The sequence below is a fragment of the Neodiprion fabricii genome, chromosome 7 (genome assembly GCF_021155785.1).
Source record: "Neodiprion fabricii isolate iyNeoFabr1 chromosome 7, iyNeoFabr1.1, whole genome shotgun sequence".
Lineage (NCBI taxonomy): Eukaryota > Metazoa > Arthropoda > Insecta > Hymenoptera > Diprionidae > Neodiprion > Neodiprion fabricii.
The window spans coordinates 15,418,015-15,439,574 of NC_060245.1; the positions used below are offsets into that span (position 1 = coordinate 15,418,015).

General features: G+C 36.0%; 1 protein-coding gene across 1 annotated transcript in view; it reads left to right on the top strand.

The window, feature by feature from the left end:
• The window catches only part of LOC124186304 (leukocyte tyrosine kinase receptor-like), a 33,162-nt gene extending 11,912 nt beyond the window's left edge, over window positions 1-21,250 (top strand). The window contains exons 8-26 of the mRNA XM_046577873.1: window positions 67-197; window positions 2,504-2,670; window positions 3,531-3,625; window positions 4,070-4,165; window positions 4,442-4,643; window positions 8,441-8,588; window positions 9,532-9,681; window positions 9,985-10,141; window positions 10,848-11,033; window positions 12,321-12,566; window positions 12,831-12,929; window positions 13,018-13,213; window positions 13,285-13,564; window positions 13,650-13,942; window positions 14,472-14,697; window positions 14,778-14,894; window positions 16,209-16,436; window positions 16,682-17,116; window positions 18,575-21,250. Of these exons, the coding sequence (XP_046433829.1) occupies window positions 67-197; window positions 2,504-2,670; window positions 3,531-3,625; window positions 4,070-4,165; window positions 4,442-4,643; window positions 8,441-8,588; window positions 9,532-9,681; window positions 9,985-10,141; window positions 10,848-11,033; window positions 12,321-12,566; window positions 12,831-12,929; window positions 13,018-13,213; window positions 13,285-13,564; window positions 13,650-13,942; window positions 14,472-14,697; window positions 14,778-14,894; window positions 16,209-16,436; window positions 16,682-17,116; window positions 18,575-18,622 (3,500 nt within the window). The 3' untranslated portion in view covers window positions 18,623-21,250. The remainder of the gene's footprint in view (window positions 1-66; window positions 198-2,503; window positions 2,671-3,530; window positions 3,626-4,069; window positions 4,166-4,441; window positions 4,644-8,440; window positions 8,589-9,531; window positions 9,682-9,984; window positions 10,142-10,847; window positions 11,034-12,320; window positions 12,567-12,830; window positions 12,930-13,017; window positions 13,214-13,284; window positions 13,565-13,649; window positions 13,943-14,471; window positions 14,698-14,777; window positions 14,895-16,208; window positions 16,437-16,681; window positions 17,117-18,574) is intronic.
• Window positions 21,251-21,560: the final 310 nt, after the last annotated feature.

A 21,560-nucleotide genomic window follows, 5' to 3' on the forward strand; every position in this document is an offset into this window, starting at 1 on the left:
AAACTGGGTATGCAGCATCTATACGCAATGAAACATTAATGATATTCTCGTTTACTATAATGGCAGGGAACTACGTATATGTAAATATGTCGGGAAGCTTGCATTATGGAGATCGAGCGAGGCTAGAAAGCCCAGTGTATAATCCAACACCTCCTTACAGCAGTGATGCAAATAATCCCTACTATAAGTCCTGCCAAGTACGTATTAACAATTTGACCCCCGGTTTTTTTTTACCCAATTACTGAAAGAAAGAGCGTAATGTTATAAGGTTATTTATTTGTAAGGATGTTCTTTTTTAATTTTTCCGAACGTTCCAACTACGTTCTTTCAACATGGTTGAAACTTTTGCAGATACAAACGTCCCATGTTTAGTATATTCCAAAACAAACATTTTTTCAGTAGCTGTTACTTCATGAAACCGTCAACCTTTGCGGCTTCTTCCAAAATTAGGCTTTTTGTTATTTTCATTGATTTTTCTTTCTCTTTATTGACGCATTATCCCAATTATGTAACCTTTTATCCAAAGTCGTGAAGTTATCGTCAGTTATCTAATTGTAGGTATCCGACAATTTTCATTGGACAAAATTGTCAATGTAACGTTACACAAATGGAATGTATTTTGCATAAAAACTGACCATCATTAACCTCAGTTGATTAGATGATCAATATATTTGTTTTCACACATGAACGGAAAGGCCAATTTCGTTACCTGTATTCACCGAGCAAATACGAGTTTTGTCGCCCAGAAAGGCTTTCCTCCCAGCTTGTCGCCCTAAAAGTCTTTTCTCCTAGACTTTTCTCCCGATGTGACTATCGGTACGGTCACATTGCCTTCAAAACAGTACCATCGGACATCATAAATCGCGAACCGAATTGCTCACGAGTAACAAGAAAGGCATCCCAGTTCGATCTCTCCGATTTGATTTCTTTTTAATATGTTATAGTAGACTAAACACTAAGCGACACGTATTTTTTTTTCATTTCCCAGCAATCATTTTAGGGGGGTGAAATCACCATCCAAGGTAACACATGTAACGGGGCGATTTGACAGTTTCTTTTTTTTTTAATTGAGCTAATTACATTTTTCATTTCTCTGTGACGGCAGATAAATGTCATGCATAAAGTCTCATTTCTTTCCGCTTCTATTTTTCGGTTTCCGTGTTTATCATACATATACAAATGATCGTTGTTAGCATTATTCTACCCGGGCAGATTACTGATATTTGATTAATTTTCTGTGCAGCCGAAATCGGGTCTTCCGTTAATGTGTAAGAAACAATATCGTGCGATCCACGGGAGTAACGTTTTCGCTCCCTAGGTGCACAATATACCAATCCTGAAAAGTCAGGTCCTTTTACACATTTTCTGCTGTTGCTGCTTTTTTGAAGAAAGTCAATGGTTGAAATGTTACAACCTTGGTAAAGTTCAGAAATGCAAAACCTTTGACAAAACATTTATTTTGAAATTAGCTTTAGGAAAAAAATTTTGCAAAGTATCGCAGACAAAATTGGAAATCACCTGAACTGAAAGTTTAAAATATACAGGGTGTCTCATTTTAATTAATGGAACAAAATATCTCGAAAACCAGATGTGTGAGTGAAAAATGTTTTAGACAATACTTGTATGGTTCAAAGGGGGAAAAAGATGAGAATGTCTGATTTTTTTTTCTCTAAATATCACCATTCATTTCAAGGTTCTTCTTCAATTATCTAGATTGTTTAATTTTTTCAATTTATAAATGATTTATAACCGTATCCAACTTGTTATCGTAAATACAGTTAACGAATAACATTTTATTTTCAAAGTTTGAGATAAAATAAACAAATATCCTTTTAAATATAGTTGGCGATAAGAAAATTTTGATTGTATGAAAATTTAAACTTTGGAAAATTACAAAAATAAATTGATAAAATTAAATAATCTATAAAAATAAGGAAACTTGAAAAAAATCTGCGCAGCTTCACCGGCTCGTATATCATTACCAGTTGAGTTTAGGTGGTAAGTTTGCATGCATTTTTTGATGCAGAATTTGATGCCCTTTCTGATGCCGATGAAAAAAGTATACTTTATAAAGTTGGCCTTTATCTGACCTTGAATAATCTGACACTCTCATATTCTTTCAATTTTTTTCACTCACACTTTTGGTTTTCGAGATATTTGACTGGATTTATTGAAATGCGAGAACCTGATAGGTTTTGTATTGGGCAACAAAATACGCAGTTTATTAAACTGAAAGTGGGTGTAGAGACCTTCCACAAAATTCAAATATCTAAACTTATAACGACGGATGGTTGATTTATTGAAGAGTGTGGTCTCTACCAAAACAAACTTCAACGACTTATGAATCTGGATTTGCAGCAGGTTATTATCATCTTCAAAGAATTAATGACTGCTCTTATTGAACTATATCATATAACTACAACTTTCTCTAATTTTAAGACACGTTACTTGTTGGAAAATATCCATTGATATGCCTTTCACGTTTTTCTTATACTATTTATAGGTGCGATTTTTTTACCACCAATATGGAAAGCAGAGTAGTGGATTAGGGTTGTACTTGGTTCAAATAAAGCAGCATCAAAACGTCTCTGACAGACTTTGGTGGTTGTATGGTGACCGAAGTGATGTATGGAACAATCAGGCCATAGCTCTCCCAGAGGTCAAGCACAGGTAAAGTTATGAAGGATAGGTAGGTTTTGGCGTCGCATAAAAGTCAAAACAAGACGAAAATAACGTTCAAAAAATTGCAAGAAATGTTGTTTGCACCAATGATAGTGAATCTTAGAGCATATACTATACATGCTCTAAGTAGTGAATACAAATGAAACAACACAACTTTTACATAATAGAATTGGATCTGAGCAAATTCGCATAACACAAGTTGTGGTACCAACGATTTGAGAAAAGGTTTTATAATTAGAGCGTTCAAAATGATTCGGCTTTGGTAATTTTTTTTTCTGATTCTAATGTTTTTGAGAATATCGTTGAACATGAATAATTTAATCTAGAACACGAAAACAATCGCTTATTTGATCTTACAATACTGCAGTTATACAAACCTGGAGACTACATAGCTTAGTTCATCAACCATTTGCCGAAATTCCTTTGAAATACTGGATTGAGCGGGAAAAAAAAGATTTTTTTATGCCGAATTGAAACCATATTAAATTAAAACCGAGCGTGCATTTCCATAATTATATTCTATGAAACATTTCTGCTAACATTTCGCATGTTTGCAAAGAATGATGTACTAAAATTGGAATAAATTTTCACAAAATGTAGCTTTATACTTTTTTCAAGAAAATTTTCAAGGTTTAAGTAATAACTTGAGGTAAAGAAGCCGATCAATTTTGAACGAAAAATAATATCAATAATCAATGATTCATGTTTCTATTTATTCAATTTTAGTCAATCTGTTTCAATAATATTTAATAAAGAAACTGTATAATACAAGGGTAACGAAAAATCTTTTTACACATTAATATTTACTTCTCGTATACTGGTACAAAATGACCCAATACATGTTCCAGGTACTTTTTATGGTTTGAGGCAAGCAGAGGGTACGGCTCAAAAGGCGCTGTAGCTATAGATGATTTTTCACTCAGTCCCGAGTGTTTTGGTGTTGGTGAGTCTGGCTGATACACAATTTCAAGCGTGTTTCTTTTCAACTGATTTAGCAATATTGATCACAAAGTGACAGCATCTTACTTATTATACGCAGATATAAGTTTTATTAAAAAAAAAAAAAAAAAAAAAAAAAACACCCGCGCAGCTACATTATGTATAATCCAAATTAGTTTGTTGAAATTGCAAACCACTGTTAATCACACTTGGTTCAAAATCGTATGAATTGGTTAAAAACGACTTTGTAATCGTTTGAAACTCCTTGGAATTAGTTTGAAGGCATTAGTATAATAATTTTGAATCTGCTTAAAATCACCTTAACATTGTTTGAAAATCCTTGAAATTAGTTTGAAATAGCTTGAAATCACTTTGAACAATTTTTTTATAATCTATAATACATATATATTTTTTCTCCTGTATTTCAAACGGAAAATCTATTGCGCAGGAGTTCCGCCAGAGTATGCTGGAGATTTCAATTATTACACCTATGTGCCACCAGACACTGAACCCGAAAAGCACATGGATTTTGCCAATGAAACAAGTAAGTTACGTTCACTATTTTAATTGCGTGTTTCTCTGAATGTTCAATGGAAAACAAAACAGCAATTCTTATTACCGTAAGGATCTTGCGAGAGAGTGGAAATGAAAATAAAATAATGAGGCAAGGTTAAATTTTTTTTCCAATTTCTCAGAGGGCCACGAAGAAAGACAGTTTTTATATTCCATATTTAAGATCAAGTAACACAATTTGTTGAATGAAAATCTTCTGTGATTTGTTATATGCAAAACAGCCATTGACGAAATTAATATTATTCAGTTATCAGAGTAACAACTTGTGGGGCACTCGGTAGATTTGGTCCAACACCAGAACAGTGTGCTCCAGAACACCGGGGAACTGATTTAGAATTACTTTACCCATCAACGATGTCAGCTACCACCATTGTAGCGGGTGAAAAAATAATGATATCTCACATGAGGGGGATTCAACGGTGGACCGTACCTCGTGGTGGATATTACACGTAATTCTCATCAATATAACACGATAAAATAAGTTGTTTCCAGGAAGTAGTATTAGGGAGGACACGTATCTCCGCGTCACAAAAAGTGGGCCACATTCTGGTCGGAAATTCGTCGTTCCAATAGCGCCGCTCGTAGCGCTGGTTTCGTCTGTTACACTGCGCCTGATGGCTGGCAACACGAAATAGACAGTTGACAGTCAATCCCCTACAGACGCCATCTTAACGCTTTGTTGTCGAAATTTGCGAATTTATTATTTAATATTAAATGTTGCTATCCGTTAGTAATTAACCCTTTTACAGTCCTGTGTAAAAAAAGTCTTGTCAATTTTGCAGTTTTGGCATATATTTATACTTATAATACTTTTGCATTTTTGGCCAATATACATAGGTATGTGTATGTGTTACTAGTAGTTAAGGGGTTAAGTGTAACAGAAAATTGATGTTATTGTTGTACAACGTGCCAAATTGCTAACGAATCACAACTAAATAAGTCTAATAACGTCAACATTAAACTTAACCCTTTGACTGTCAGTGACCCACATACAGCTCGCTCCTGTAATAAGGTCGCATCCCCTCATTCTCGTTCGAACGCAATCCCCACTACGGGCTCCATATCCTTGGGTTTCATATTCATTTCTTTCAATTAGGCCACACTCTGTCTCAATGAAATAGCCTATAATTCGCTGATTCAAATTCAATTTATTGTCATTATTTTTCGTGAAAACTTTAAAGTGCTTCGGTTTTGTGTAGGATATTTCATACAAATACGTGCCAATCAATTAAAAATGTATGCCATCCAATTAAAAATGCATTATTAGCGAATCTAAATACACACGAATATCACGTATTACGTGGTGGCTTTATTACAAGAGATCGATGTGAATTTCGGTGGCACGAACGTGCGTCAGTGGTGGGGGTACCTGAGTTCCACGAAAAAATGCTTCCCTACTCTCCCATGGGCGGCCTTATTACAAGAGCGGACTGTATGGGGAGAAAAAAGTTGTGTCACTTTTTCGTCAGAACAGATATGTGAGCATTTGAAACAGAACATCTTTTACTATATCGATTTTACTGTAATAACTGGTACATCATCGTTTTTGAGGACTCTGAATTACAGGATCAATCTAAGAAATTTTTTTTCCAACCCAGAAGTGGTTCGAAAATTTCATTTTTGCCTGACTGCTAAGGGGTTAATCTGACAGCAATCTGGCAATATATTACGAAAGATTTGAACAAAAATCCTTTAAATATAACCCTTACAAATTAAATATAACCCTAGCAAATTAAATATAACCCTTTTCATAAACGGTACTTTTGTGGAGTCTTATTTTCTGGCCTAAATTTTGTTTTTTAATCATTCTGATGTGTATTCTGTCCGATACCCGGATATAAAACAGCGTGTAATATTTCCGATGCAATAGACGAATCAGCACTGCGATCGGCGCTATCGGTACTACAAACTTCCGATCAGAATGTGTCCGACCTTTGCCATCGTAAAGTATACGGAATTATGTTTTCTCCATAATATTACTTCTTGGCTGTCTGTTTATAAATAAGTCATATATTCTTTTGGGGATAATTACGTAGCAGCCTCAGCACATTGTGTATGCAATAGCTTGACTGAATCTATAATTACAGCAAATTTTTTAAAATGGCACTCGAGGAGTCGACCACACCTAACGTATGGTGTACACCACTCATGAAATCTGATCAAATCATTTGAAATTTTAGAAATCTCGCGAAATCTTGTGAAATAAACTAAAATCTAAAATCTGTAAAATCATATGAAATTTCTAGAATCCTATGAAATGTTTTGAAATTTCTGAAATCTTTGGAAATCATTTTCCAATCCTTTAAAAAGTTATGGAATCTTGTGTAATTTTGTGAAATCATCTAAAATCTCTACCATGAAAACCTGAAAACCTGCAAAACTTCTCGAAACCTTTCGAAATTATCTGAAATTCTTTTGGAATCCTTGGAAATTTCTAAAACAATACGAATTCTTTTCAAATCGTATAATCTTGAAATCTGGTGTGCGTACAAACCAGGTCCCTGGCACACAGTAATTCTGGTGGTCCTCGAAATGTCGCCGTGCCGATACTGAAGTGGCTGTGACTGATTTCCGAACTCCGAACGTAAACAATCGGTCTCGCAACTATTAGTGCCACTAGCGGCCAGCGACATTACGTGACCATATTTTCGTAGTAATACAGCCGCGAGTGTCCGGGCCCTGATATAAATAATAAGTGGCTTATCCCGCGGTGGCACTCAACGTCCAGCGCCTTAAAAGAACTCCAAATTTTGTGATATGGTACACGGAGGGAAAGGAATTCTTGAACCAACAAAATAGATTTTGTTGGAGTCCATTCACTTCAATATAGTATTCCTTATTTATTCCAAATACGATGACTTCAATTCAATAATTTCGATCGATTAGTTTGTCAAAATATTTTAGCCAAGCGAATTCCTTGATTCAACAAAAGCCTTTGTTGTCGCGATCGAGTGAAGTATTGGTTAGAGTAAACTTTTTGATGTGTTTCCGGGATTGTGTCAACCAAACATCATCTCATTTGAAGTTTATGTATTGTTCCTCCAAATCCCAGTTCGATGACAGAAACAATTAGGTACTTCGTATAAAATAAGTACTTGAATCTAGCCAATAAAAACTTTACATCGATCGAATACGATGATTTGTTCATCTGACTGGAGCTTGTTTGACGTAATTGGTGAAATCAGTTGCACTAATTTGTTTACGAGGTAAAACAAACACCACATGCTTTGAAACAAGTAGAGAATATATTCGTCGTAAGCATCAGTGTACTAGTGCTATAAACGGCCACTAGACGGTGAAGTTTCTCGCTACGGAAGTAGTTTCAGAGATAGTTACAAAACCGGGTAATCGGTTACGAAGTCAGGTACGGATGACGTAAGATCAATTCTCAATCAGACCTATTACAAACCACGAAAGCATGATACCAAGTTTCGAGTTATCGAAATTGATATTGACTACAAATAAACAAAAACTGTGGACTCATGTTCAATTTATACTTGTACATATACAATAATAAGGGTTCAAGTCTTACTCATTATAGGTATATCAAGTAAGTCCCATAAAATTTTGATTGAACAGAATTATAAACGATATCATTCGAAGAAAACAATTTGTGCATAAATGACTTGATTCAATTCCATAATATACTGTCACAAATATTTCCCCCGACAAAAGTATTTTATTGAATTAAGCAAGTATGGCGTTTGCCGCGTTTGCCTAGATGGAGAGAAAAATTGAAGTGTTTCACGTCAGATACTTTGGAATAAATGACGTCGACTCGTTAGTTGACGCTATTTCTGTTAATGTTTAACGGTACTTCAACAGATTGGAGCGAATTCCACCAATCCGGCGATTTAGAGCTTCTCCTCTCTTCTGCGCCAGCTTTAACTCGGTGGATTATCTGAATTCACTTCAATTTGTTGAAATATGATGTGTCGATCGTCGAGGTCTGACGCGGTGTTGCTTCGTCGAAGTACTCCGCCTTTATTATTCACCTGTTTTCCATCGATCGTCAAGGTTTGGCATGTTAATGTGATTGAAGTAAATACAGTCAAAGTGTATCGACGTAAATAATTCCAAATTTTCTCTCCATGTATAGCATTTAGATGTATCAAACGAATACCACTTGACTCAAATAATCCTTTCACTCCGTGTAGGGCCAAAATTGAATGAATAACTATGTCGATTCGTGTGTTTTTCTAAGCTCCCTACATTAAGTCGTGATTAAATAAACGTTTTCCTTCAGAATTATCGCAATGGGAGCCGCGGGGGGTAAGGGTTCGGGCCAGATGGGTAGTACTTTAGGAGCTTCGGTGAGAGCAGTTGTTGAATTGGAGAAAGGCCAGCAGCTGTACTTCATAATTGGTCAAAGCGGAACAGACGCTTGCCCAAAGGTAATTTTAATATCAGCGATAGAAAACTTCTCGTCAAATATAAAGTAGATATTAATGCAAAGCTATCAAACTACCTCCTCTTCAATCCAGCTAAATATTGTTGTTGTATCTCTTTGAATCCAATATACAGGTTGTTTCATTTTAATCGCTCCAGGCCGATTACTCCAAAACCAAGCAAGATACCAAATAATAGTTTTCGTAGCTAGGGGGTAAAGTTCAACTTTACGCGGGCGATCAAACGCGCCCTCCATCCAGATAAAAATATTTGGTGAAAAATTAAAAAAAAAAATCAAAATAATGAGAGAATAAAAATAAGTCAAATAAGAATATATGTTATTGAATGAAAGTAAATTTTATTGCATATAACTTATATTTTTATTGGCAGTGGCGCGGCGGCACGTAATTTCCGAGGGATAAAGTCGTCAATGTCTATACACTTTGATCTTCCATAATGACTATTTAAAATTGTGAAAGGAACTAAAATTAAAAGCTACTGCTATGACACTACGACGCAAACTGCGAAGACACACCAGCGGTCATCTTATCGTGTGATGGGCGTCAGGATGGCGTTGTATTGATTTGACTTTGAAAACATTTATTTGAATCGTTTGTTTCGCGTTAAATCACGCATTTCACCAACTAGTTTCTGGGGTAGTCACCAGATGGCGTTATATTGCGTGAAATCATTTGTTTAAATCATTAGTTTCACGTTGAATCACGCATTATAACAATTTATTATTTTACGTGTACTGGGTGTGAAGTTCAACTTTACTCAGAACCTTGAATATTTGGTACGAAAATTTTTTTTATAACTTGCTTAGTTTCAAAGCAATCGATGTGTGGTGATTATAATGAAACACCCTGTAGGCGAATCCAAATTATTTGATTGATATTCTCTCTTGGTGCTCCCTAGAAAATGAAATTATACGAGGTATTATTTCAGAATCTCGGAGTCAAGGTTTACAGTTGTCAAAACGATGACCTACCCACAAGTGGTCTAGGCTCTGGTTCCGTGTCGATGGTACACCAAGTGAAGAAAATCGATGTGAAAGATAGCGGTGGCGGTGGTGGAGGAGCTACCTACGTTTTTACTGTAAGAATCTGAGAATTTCTTTTATTTAAAATTTGCAGTGTACGGCATTATAGAAACAACAGATTGTGAAAAGAGATTCGAGATGAATTTATAGCTAAAATTTTCAGGATCGCCGTGAAAGTTAGCCGCAAATTTTCTCCAATCTGCTTGTAGTCTTTTTAGACTTCAAATATTTTGATTTTTTCATTCATAAAATTTCAACAAATGCACACGTTTTGCGTAATTTAGAGATATCTTTGAACGATTTCGAAAACAGTGAAGCTCTAATAGGCTTATGAAAATGTGACGGTAAACTTTTTACAGTTGAAACCAGATGGAGAACAAAAACCTTTGTTGATCGCAGCTGGTGGAGGAGGTTTAGGGCATGGCCAATTTCTTGACGATGGTATTCAGAATGGAAAAGGTGCTGCGCCAAAAGGAAGATTATTCGAATCTGGATTATCGATTTCAGCATTGGCCGGTATGTGCATTGGAACTTCGGAAATATGTTATTTACTCCCAGAAATAATTCAGTGCTAAATCAGCCTGCACGACTTTTTCTTTGTTTTCGAATGTATCAATGGGGGTCATTCAAGTATTAGCTAACGCATTTTTTGCAAATTTTTTTGTTCCCACTCCTAGTGATAACGATTGTTAACGTTTGTTTGTTTTACCCACTACTCTTTTTTAACGTTAACTAACACTTTTTGAAAAGTTTATTGGCAAATCGATTAATTATCTGGGAATGGCAGAAATACTATTTATAGTCATATCCTGATTAATTTATTCCTACTTTATTGAATATCAATTATTATTATACACATTAACATGTTCAGTAAAACGTGAATTCGTTATTCATCGAGTATTAAATACATTATATATTGTATTTCTTCTTAAATGCATGCAATAAACATTATATTTGCCAAGATATTATTACCAAGGAATTCATGCAAGGGCATGTTGGCTTTGAGCACGCACCTCGAATTTCCTATGTCAGCTAACGCTTTCCCGGAATGTATACTACTTTAGGGTATCATTTGATAACGTTTCTCTGAATGGCCTACCCATGTTTTAGCGTTAGTTAGTACTTGAATGGCCCCTTGACTGAAGATTAAGTACCGAATAAAATCCTCTATCAACGTATTACGTCGATCTTCATTCTTGAAAAACAGTATTACTTGTCTTAGGTTCTGGGGGTGGATGGAGTGGCTCAATAAATAACGGAACAAGTGCAAAAACTGCAGGCACACCGTTAATTCTTGGAGGAATGGGCGGGGCGGCTTGTAAAAATAATACTGGAGGCCGTGGAGACGGAGGTTTTGGAGCTGGTGGTGGAGGTTGCCTTGGTGGTGGTGGAGGTGGTGGTTATATAGGTAAGATATGATGAACATAGGTATATTTAGGGTATTGTTGGAAACCGAATAAGACTTTAACGTCGATATGCATCACTTTTTTTAATTTCATTTTGCCAATTGAAACGAGTGTTCATAATTTGTTTGCAGTTTTAACCTTATATATTCTGAAGTCTTGGATTTTTGAAAAATATCAAGTTTAAATTTTTCAATTGAAAATAACTGGAGAACGAGGAGAGAAATTGAAAAAAGTTACGACCCTTTCTTTCGTCTCAAGTTTTAGACTCACGAAATTAATTTTGTCAAATTATGTGCTGTAAAAATCACTAATATTTTGAATTTCTGACGTAGAAATCTAATTTTTATTGCGGTAATCTTTGTTTTGTTGCAAAAAATATTCTTCAGACTATTGCTTGTTTCATGAATTTTAAGGCAGTTATTTATGGGCCGATTATTTGTTACATGTTTTTACATACCAACTCAATATTAGTTATGTAAATTCAAATTTTGCCGAGTCCTTTCTTAAAATAAATCTATTACTTGTCGGGTGAAAGATTCATTTCATGAAATTTGTAGTCGACTGAGCTATATTTTACAGGACTGATTTTTGTTCTGTTGAATAAAAAACTTTCCTTAGTATTCACGGGAAAATTTGGTGTTCTATGAAAATTTTGTGGTTAAAAAAAAAAAAATGGCCTCGTAAACTATTACTCAATCGACTACAACTTTCATGAAATAAATATCTCAACTGACAAGTAATGAACGTTTTATGAGTAAAACTTGACAACGCTCAAATTTAAATAAATAATAAAATTATAACAAGTAACTGGCTCATAATGATCCTCGGCTTAAAATGCTTGCAAACCTAATAATTTTGATGGTATCTTCTGCACGAAAATAAAATAAGAACCTCACGATATAAAATAATTTTTTTACCTCTAATTTAACATAGCTAGTAATATTTATAATTTGCAATTATTTAATATTTTCAAACAAATCTATGCCTAAAAACGAAAAAAAACATACATCGTCTTGTTTCAATGTCTAATTCCGTTCTCGAGTTAAACTGGAAAATTTAAACAGAACTCTTTGAAAAATCGCAACTCAAAAACAGATTGGATAAAAATTTCCAACAATTTCGTCAATGCTCGTTTTAATAGGTAGAAGGAAACTGAATAGATTAAGACAAATTTGACCTCAAAATGCCATCCGATTTTGAAAATAATTCCCCATATTATCATAAACTTGAGAAAACGGCACACGATATGTACTTTTTCTGTTCTCTATGTGTTGTTAAAAATTTGTCAGGTGGAAATACGGGGCACGCAAAATCGTCAAACGGGGAAGGTGGATATTCATATGCAGCACCAGAACTCTTACACGTCTCGTTCACTGCCGGTGTTAATCCGACCTCAGGGAAGGCTTATATCGTCCCAGCAATCAGCGGCTGTGGTTGTGATTTTCGATGCGTTGCAATAGACGAACATTTGAGTAAAACCAAATGCATCTGTCCACCTGGTTGGCTCCTTGGCAATGACACTCGGTCATGCGTTAGTAAGTTGTCAACTTCTTTGTTAAAATTACAATGGGGCGTTATTATGACTAATGCTAATTATCGTGTGTTAAGGCGATCGTTAGAAACACGCTAGTTAAGGTTATGTAGTACTACTACCATTACCGACCGCGGAAACTCACCCTTTTGCTCGGTCGGTAAGGTATGAGGACAACATGGCCTTAACTAGCGTGTTTGTAACGATATGTAACATTTATTCAATCTCCGATGCCTGCGGTACCCAGTTTACTTAAATAATTTTGCAGTGGACAGAGGCCCTGAGGTCCATCCGACATTTATGATAGTACTTATCGTTTTGAGCATCGGCTTATTATTGGCCTTTTCTGGACTCTGTCTTGTACTATGTAAGTAAGACACTTTCAACAATAATCCTGTGGGAAAAAAATTATGTTGTCACTGATAGTTAATTATCATCTATCTGTCCTGTGATAGATAATCGATACCAGCATCGTAAAGCATTGCTAAGGCGGCGCCAAGTCATGTTTGGCAATGGGACGGAGCTGACGTCGCTTCGCATTGTTTCCGACACTATGATGACAGAATTTAACCCCAACTATGAATTTGCTGGAAATCTCTACAGCTTCAAAGATTTACCTCAAATTCCGCGGGACAGTATATCTCTCGTAAAGTACGGTCATTTGTACATTTTTTTGATACACATCCTTTGCACATTTTTAAAACTGTTTCTTCATTTTTTAGGCCTCTGGGACAAGGTGCATTTGGCGAGGTTTTTCAAGGTGTATATAAATACAACAGAAATGAGGAACATCCGGTCGCCGTAAAAACATTGCCATCGTTATCAACGTCGCAAGCCGAAGCAGATTTTATGATGGAGGCTCTTATTATGAGCAAATTTAATCATCCAAATATTGTACATTTTATCGGCGTTTCATTTGACAATCACCCACGGTATATTGTACTAGAATTGTTGGCTGGTGGTGATCTGAAGAATTTCTTACGAGAAGAGAGACCGCGGCCGGTAACAGGAAAACTACTGAATATACTTATGTACGAAATTTGCAGAATAGCAACACATAGTTCTGAACGTCGTATCTTTTGTACAGGATCGTCCCACGACGTTAACCATGCAAGATCTGGTTATGTGTGCATATGACGTGGCAAACGGGTGTAAATATATGGAGGATGCCAGGTTCATTCATCGTGACATTGCTGCGAGGAATTGTCTTTTGACATCCAAAGGATCGGGTCGTATTGTGAAAATTGCTGATTTTGGTATGGCCAGAGACATATACAGAAGTGACTACTACAGAAAAGGCGGAAAAGCAATGCTGCCCATAAAGTGGATGCCTCCAGAAAGTTTTCTCGATGGAATATTCACTACGAAAACGGACGTTTGGTAAAGTCATGAATTAGATACACTATTTATCAGTCGGTATACCGGGACAATCTCTTGAAACTTGAAAACCAACTGCGCATGCGCCAAATAATTCAATCTCATTGGTCGGCGAAATCTTCCCGCAGCGATAGGTATTCTTGTCTGCGACGCAGGGGGCCAACGTACACAAAATGTGTACGTTTGAATTTTCAAAGAGTATAAGTATTAAATTCCGACCGTTCTTTGAAGAATCAACTTTCCGACACAATAACTAATGCTTCCCAAACCTTTCCGAGTTACTAACTCAATTATTTGAGATTCTAACTTCGAAAATTCGCATCAACTACATCGCCGCCGGAAGCAGTTTGACAGCTGAAGCTCGGGATGGCCAGTCTGCACGAATAGCCGATAAATCTCGCGCATGCGCAGTTGATTTTCAAGTTTCAAGAGATTGTCCTGGTATGTATTCATCTAAATTGCCTCTACAACGTCGATACGAAACAAAAAATAACCTACATTCGTTAATTGAGAATACTTGTGTATTGAACAGGGCTTTTGGTGTCCTTCTATGGGAAATTATGTCCTTCGGTTACATGCCGTACACAGGGTGTGCAAACCGAGAAGTTATGTCGATGGTAACAACCGGTGGGCGGTTAGAGAGGCCAGCTGGATGCCCCGATCCAATTTATGGCGTAATGACTCAATGCTGGCATCCTCATCCAGAGGACAGGCCCAGTTTCTCGACAATTGTCGAAAGGATAGGCTATTGCCTACAGGTGATTGTCCGATTCGTATAATTACTGCCATCATATAAACGTTATGAATAAATGAAAACGGAATTTCCTTAATCTGATAGGATCCTGATGTTATTGACCATCCAATGCCTAACTACGATATTCTCCCTGCTTGCGAGAGAGAAATAACGATAATGCGGCCTGATCCAGAAACAGAATGCATCAACGTACGTAGCAGCGTGAGTGTACCAGTGTTACTAGCAAGATATAGACCATAAATAATAAGTTTGCTTACTCAGAGTCTTTCCCTAACCCTTGTCCAACTAATCAAATTATAGATTTCCCCACTCAGCAACTCGAGAAATAACCCAGAAACATTAGTTGCAATTATAGGTGCGTTCCGAAGCTAGCTGGTAGCGCTCAAAACTCTCCAAAACAGAGGCAGAGTTAGTCACGAACTCGGCCGCGCAAAAGAGATAAATAATAGTTGACAGCACTGGGAGCTAATTTCGGAACGCACTCTATATCGAGAGAAAATAGTGAAATTTAGCAGTTTGAGCATCTGACTGCGCATGCGCGAGCTTCTTCAATTTTTGATGCAGAAACTCGGCTTAACCCTTTAATTCGCGCTGGGACGCTCAGCGTCCCACCTTTTTTTTTTGCAGCTTTATATGTATTAAAATACTTTTTTGGTAATAGCTGCTGAGTCTTTTGGTTCTACATGGTCCCTGAAATATTGATAAGTCTAATAAAAATGCCATTTTTTTTTATTTTTTGTAAAAATAGCACACGTAAACAAACGACCGAAATTCGCACTTTAGGACGAAAAAAAACATTTTCTGCTAATCTACCGTGAAAATCTGAATGCAAGTTTTTATAAAAACTAATACGCGCCAAGAAAAATTTTCCTGTTGTTTTTGTTTGTCCGCTATTTGGATCCGCCGTTTTGAATTTTGCACAAGTTTTTGGAAACTTTTATTGTTCATTCACTGATGACTGATACGAGTCATCATAAGAGCATTCGTCATTATAGACGCTGTAGACCTCCGACCTCCGTTCGACCTCCACGCCCCCTTTCGAGTATGGTGCCTCCCCTGCGTTGCAGACGAAAATATTGCTGTGGCATGATCTCGCCGATCAATAGAGATCAACTAGTGTGCGCATGCGCAGTCAGTCGTTTACTCGGACTCATCATTTTCATAGTTTCCTATGGGTATAAGATTCTGTGGTGAATCTCTAAATATTATTAAAGGAACAATTTGAACAAACATTAACCAGATACACTTTTGCATAATCATGTTTTTCAACTACATAGCGCAGTAAAATGAAGAATAAACTAATGCGAACCTCAAAATACTAATCAGCAATTAACAATTAAAAAAATTACAGTTGCTTCATGTCCCATTTATGAGTAAGTGATGAAAATGCTAAATTCAATACTCGGGAAAACGGGCTCTACTCAATTTTATTTTGATGTTCGCTAGGTCTAAGGAGGCTATGCAGGTCTCAGACGTGATTTCAGGAATCTTAGATTTTGCATGATTTCTGCATAGTTGGATGGATGTGGTGGATATATGCAACCCAAAACAAGCTTCCGGCCAGTATCATATCGCATCGGTCCAGCGCCTGGAATCGTTTACGCATACTTGCAACACTGTGATGACTGCGGAAACGAAAGCGCAAAAATACAAGAAACGGCACTATCGGAACCGAAAATGCATCATAACAACTGTGGTCAAAATGCAAATAATGAGTCCAGCAAATATATCTCTGGAAAAAAGGTAGCCTACTCTAAGATTATTTTTCCGTTTTAAGACATCCATCCCCCACGACTCATCTTATATTTTTCGATTATATGGACCAAGTGAGGCACAAACCGTTAGAAAATTTTGACTACTAAACTGAACTGAGTTAAACCGTATAGTAACTATAATTACAAGTTTTCTCAGCTTTGCATTTCCAAATACTCCAGCATCTTAATTTATGATCAAAAACATGCGATTGAGACAGACTTTTTTTTGTGCAGGTGCCTTGTAGACATAAAGCGTTACCTCCGGAAGAGAGCAACGCTAACGCTGTAACAGTGAGTACAGAATTAAATCTGGAAAAATCAATCAAATGCCAAAACAAGGTATTAAATGGAAACACCAACAGAGATAATGGGAATTGTGAAAGTATGACTAACACAGATACAAATTCGGATTCCTTGGCTATCCCCACGTCGAATCCCCCAACAGAAACTTCGTTATCTTCGCCAAATACTCGAGTGTCATCTCCGAATCACGTAATTTTAAACGCTAATGTGAATAACAATAATGGCATCCTAAGGAAGAGCGCGCTCAAAGCTGCTCTTAGCTTGGATCCAAGCGCTCTTTGTCGAGGGACTATTCCCTACGAGAAAATTGCATTTTCACCACCACCTCCGCGTCTGAGTAATCCAGGCAGTATGGAATTGAGAAAGGTATGCAATTGACTACTGAAATTCCTTAAAAAGCTGAATTATCGGGGGACTCAACAACAAGTGATTTATTTTTTTTTTACATCCAACTCTGATTTTGATCAAGGGTGGGGTCGATAATTCCAAACGATTAGAAATCAGTTTCATCGAACTGGGGTTAAAAAGTAAAGAGGCCACATGATATATGGTTTGTAATACTCAAAGGCGAAGTATACGAAACTTCAATTCATAAACTTTCGAAATATTGGAAATAAAAAAATAGAAAAGTCGAAATGCAGGAAGGTAAAAATATTAAAAGCCAAGAAAACAGAATGGGTAAGTTTTCTATATCTTTTCAATATTTCTGAATTACTACCGATGATTCTAAACTTCAGCTCTCAGTATTTTTACTTATTCTTATGCGGGATTTCTTATACTTCGACTATCTAAACTTTGAAATTCTTTAGACTAAATTTTTGTGTTTTTGAAAATACGATATTGTAACCCTTCTCTATCGTGGCGATTCTATTTTTTGATCCAAGTTCAGGACGTTCGGTGTCACGAATTTGAACTTCACTAATAGTGAATTATTTCGAAATTGAAGATGTCAATTATTTACTCACAAGTTTAATTAGATTTTTGTTGGCAGTCAATTACGTAATATCATTGTGTTGTCGCTCAAACCTTTACTAGAACGGCCGATTTGTCAAATTTACTGACGACGAACGATCGATGCCACATGTTGTTATGAAGGTTCAACTACCTCAATGAAAATTGTGTTCATCATTTTTGGATTTTATTTATATACTCCCTTTTATCTAATTTATGGATTCTTGGTATCACCTTGTTTGTAATATTCAGCCTTCATGAAATTGAACTCTCCGAATTTTGGTCACTTTTCATCAATTCCTGGAAATATTTGCATTTTAACAGTTTCAGTCACAGTGGGATGCTCAGCTTCCCACCTCAAAAATTTCCATGTCCTAACCTCATCACAATTTATTTACAACTTCAAATGCCCTTTGTTACTTCGTATGACTTCGTAAACCCTACAAATAACAAGTCTCTGCTAGAGCAACGAAGATAGAGTCCCATAGAAGCGTACGGCTTATGGGCCGCTTGAACTTTTCGCGACTCGTAAATTCGTAAGATGGCTCTACCGTCGGTCAACAGTAGAGAGCACGATCACCTCAACGCGCCGGTCGGAGCTGCTTCAAATAGCCTGCAAGCCGTACGCTTCTATGGGACTCTATCTTCGTTGGCTAGAGTCATCGAATTTTTATAGTTTTGTCGACTTTAAATCCGCCATATTGGATCTGCCATCTTGGATGTAGAAATGATTAAATTCTAACTTCAGATTACTGATCAGCACCCCCAAAAACTCCCGAGTAACAAAAGTCAGGCGAAAACGTTGAGTGGAAAATATGTGACTGAAAGGGTTAATTCAGTGATCCGCATAAAATATTTTTCAATGTTCCCAAGGATTCTGTGGGTCACGAGTTGCCGAGAGAAGAGGGGTGCTCCTGCTGAGATTCAATGAATGGCGGCTGACAACGCTACTCAGACTCTAACTTAGCCGTCAATCTTCTAAAGAGATCAACTTCCATGCCAGGATTTGGATACATGTCTCTACTGACGGTCGAGTAATTCTTGCTCTACCTTCGAAAAGGCTAGTTAAGCGCATGAGACATTTATACAGGTAAAATATTACATTTCCATATCTTATTTCATTTTGTACGCAACTGAAGTAAAGAGACAAAGTGCCAAGAAGCAGAAGCAATTAGTGGTAGCTACGGAGAATTAACTTTAAGGAATAGTGTATTGTGTAACAAAGAGGCAAACCCGGTTTTTTCGGGGCAGCGTAAGTTTGCAATATGAGTCGTAAATGAGCCACTGACACATGTGCGAGGCGTGAAGGCCGTACCTCTTTGTCGCACACGATTCTTTCTATAATAAGAGTATGTTATGCGTTTTTTCACGAAGCACGAAATTGAGGTTAGGGTTGCGTAATGCTAGATTTGTTCGTGACAGCGCATGCGCGCAGTTCAGAAAACAACATTTAACTCTCAAGACAACCCTTTCATGCATACCTAAATTTTCCCTTACATGCGATTCACTCGAAATATTGCATTCACGGGCTTTTGGGGTCACTGATTACGAATCTTGAATTCGAAATTCGAAAATTCAAAATGGCGGATCCAATATAGTGGACAAAAAAAAAAAAAAGAAGAAAAATTTCGAAAAAATTCTGTAATTTTTTTTGGTCTGTATTAAGTTTGTGTACAAATTGGCATTTGGATTTTCAGTGTAGATTGGCAGAAAATGCTTTTTTCCATGGAAAAGTATGAATTTCGACAATTTGTACACATGTGATATTTTTGCAACATATAAATAAATAAATTTCATCTTTTTTTTTAGACTTAGAAATATTTTGGGGACCATGTGGAACCAAAAAACTCGGTAGTTGTTACCAAAAAAGTAGTTTCATAAATAAAAAACTACAAAAAAAAGGTGGTGAAATAAAAGGTTAAAAGTGGTCTTTTCAGTACTTCGCGCATGCGCGTTCGCATACTCGCTCGACCATCATAGAAACGGGTACTATGTGTACGAAAAACACGCATGGAAAAACGCGTAAAACATGCTCGCGTTAAAATAAAATATAATGTTCGATCGCCGTCGTTGATATTTAATTATAATTAGTCTAGTGAAATGGTGTATATATGTATATATACAATCGTGTTTCCTCAAAATGCAACATTCTTAAGTCTGGCAATTTATAACGGATTTTACATACGGGGACGCTCCGCCTGATGAACGTTATTTTGTCCTTCAAGGATACAATTCAGTGCATAGTGAAAATTTGTTTTCAAACACACTTGAAAGAAACTGGGGATACTTCAGTGAAAAATGTATACTTCAATTTCAAGTTTTCACAGTTTTTGGTGTCTTTTAGTTGTCCTTGGATTGAAGTACACCGAAAAAATGCATTTGATACTGAATTTGAAAAAAGTCGTTTCTTGATCATGTCAAGAGCAGAAATTTTGATCAAATATAGAGATTAAATATACTACCTCTCAATGAAAATCAAAATAATACAGAAGAATATTCAGTCGAAATTTCATAATTTTGTAAACTTATTCAAAGCATTAAGTAAAAAATACCAAACAGAGGGTATACCTGAATATAAAGAAGGTAAAAGACATAGGCACCAGTAAGATGTGTGATTATTATGTACAATTTCCTATTTAATTATATTCGTCATTTTAAATTTTCATCCATTTTTTTACCCAGTTGTATATTTTTCATAGAATAATCCATCTGTTTAGCTTTTTCCGAGATTCACCACGTAATATTCGAATTAAACGTAATCGTTAAATTTGATACTCTGACAAGTGACTGTTTTTCGTAATAATTTGAACAAAAATAATTTTCCTTTTATATATTCAATTAATCATTTAGAATGTCACACAATTTTGAATATATTACCGTAATTTGATTTTGCAAAATAAGCAAAATTTTTTTAACGTATAAAATAATACGGAACCATCCATTGCAAGATTTATCTCATTTCGGGGTGTAGATCCAAAGTTATAACCTTTTTTACCCATTTCTATGTGATATTTTTTTCAAAATCATGAGACTAAAATTTTTACGGGACGCTTGCAATATATAATAACACGGTAAGAATGTCTGAGACAAATGAATAAACATTTTTACAAAATGTCATTCCACGTGTCGAATCTTGAAAAAACAACTACGCGCATTAGAGAAATGCACGTCATAAGAGCCAATTAACTTTTGTTAAAGTCTGAAAATAGATTATTAGATACAGACCTTTTACCTATTTTTTCGGCTATGCCCTTTACAGGTAAGATTTGAATATATCTCACTTCATTTGAAACAACTGTACTCACCAGACTTGGTCACCAGACGTTACGCTAATTTTTTTTGGCTTCCTGAACAAAAGCTCACTTCATTACGATAGAATTATAGGGGCCTGTGCTATTGAATAAAACTACCTTTTATTTTGGAATTCTTGACGGTAATTTTTGTTTTCGTTTCTGGACTTTGGCGATCTGGAAAGCTTGTCTAGGTTTTTTTTTCAAATTTTTCAAATCAATTGTCCTTGAAACGCGGATCAACAATATTTATAATATTGTATATATTGTATATGCGTCAGCCTGGAAAATATTTGATGCAAGAGAAACATTTAAAAAAATTTTAAAACTCGTACGCATTTTTATAAAAAGAGCATTTCTTTCCAGTAATTATCACTTCTGATTCAAGTCTTGTTAGTAACGACTCAAGCACAAGATATTTTTTCGGAAAATTTTGATAGTGTTAATTAGAAAAAAATTTTGTACTTCTAATCTAGCAGTTGACCAACTGTTGTTTCGATTTTTTGCTTTGATTAAAAACATTGAGTATAAGATTGTTGAAAGTTAAGCAACTTGTACATGGCGTGAGT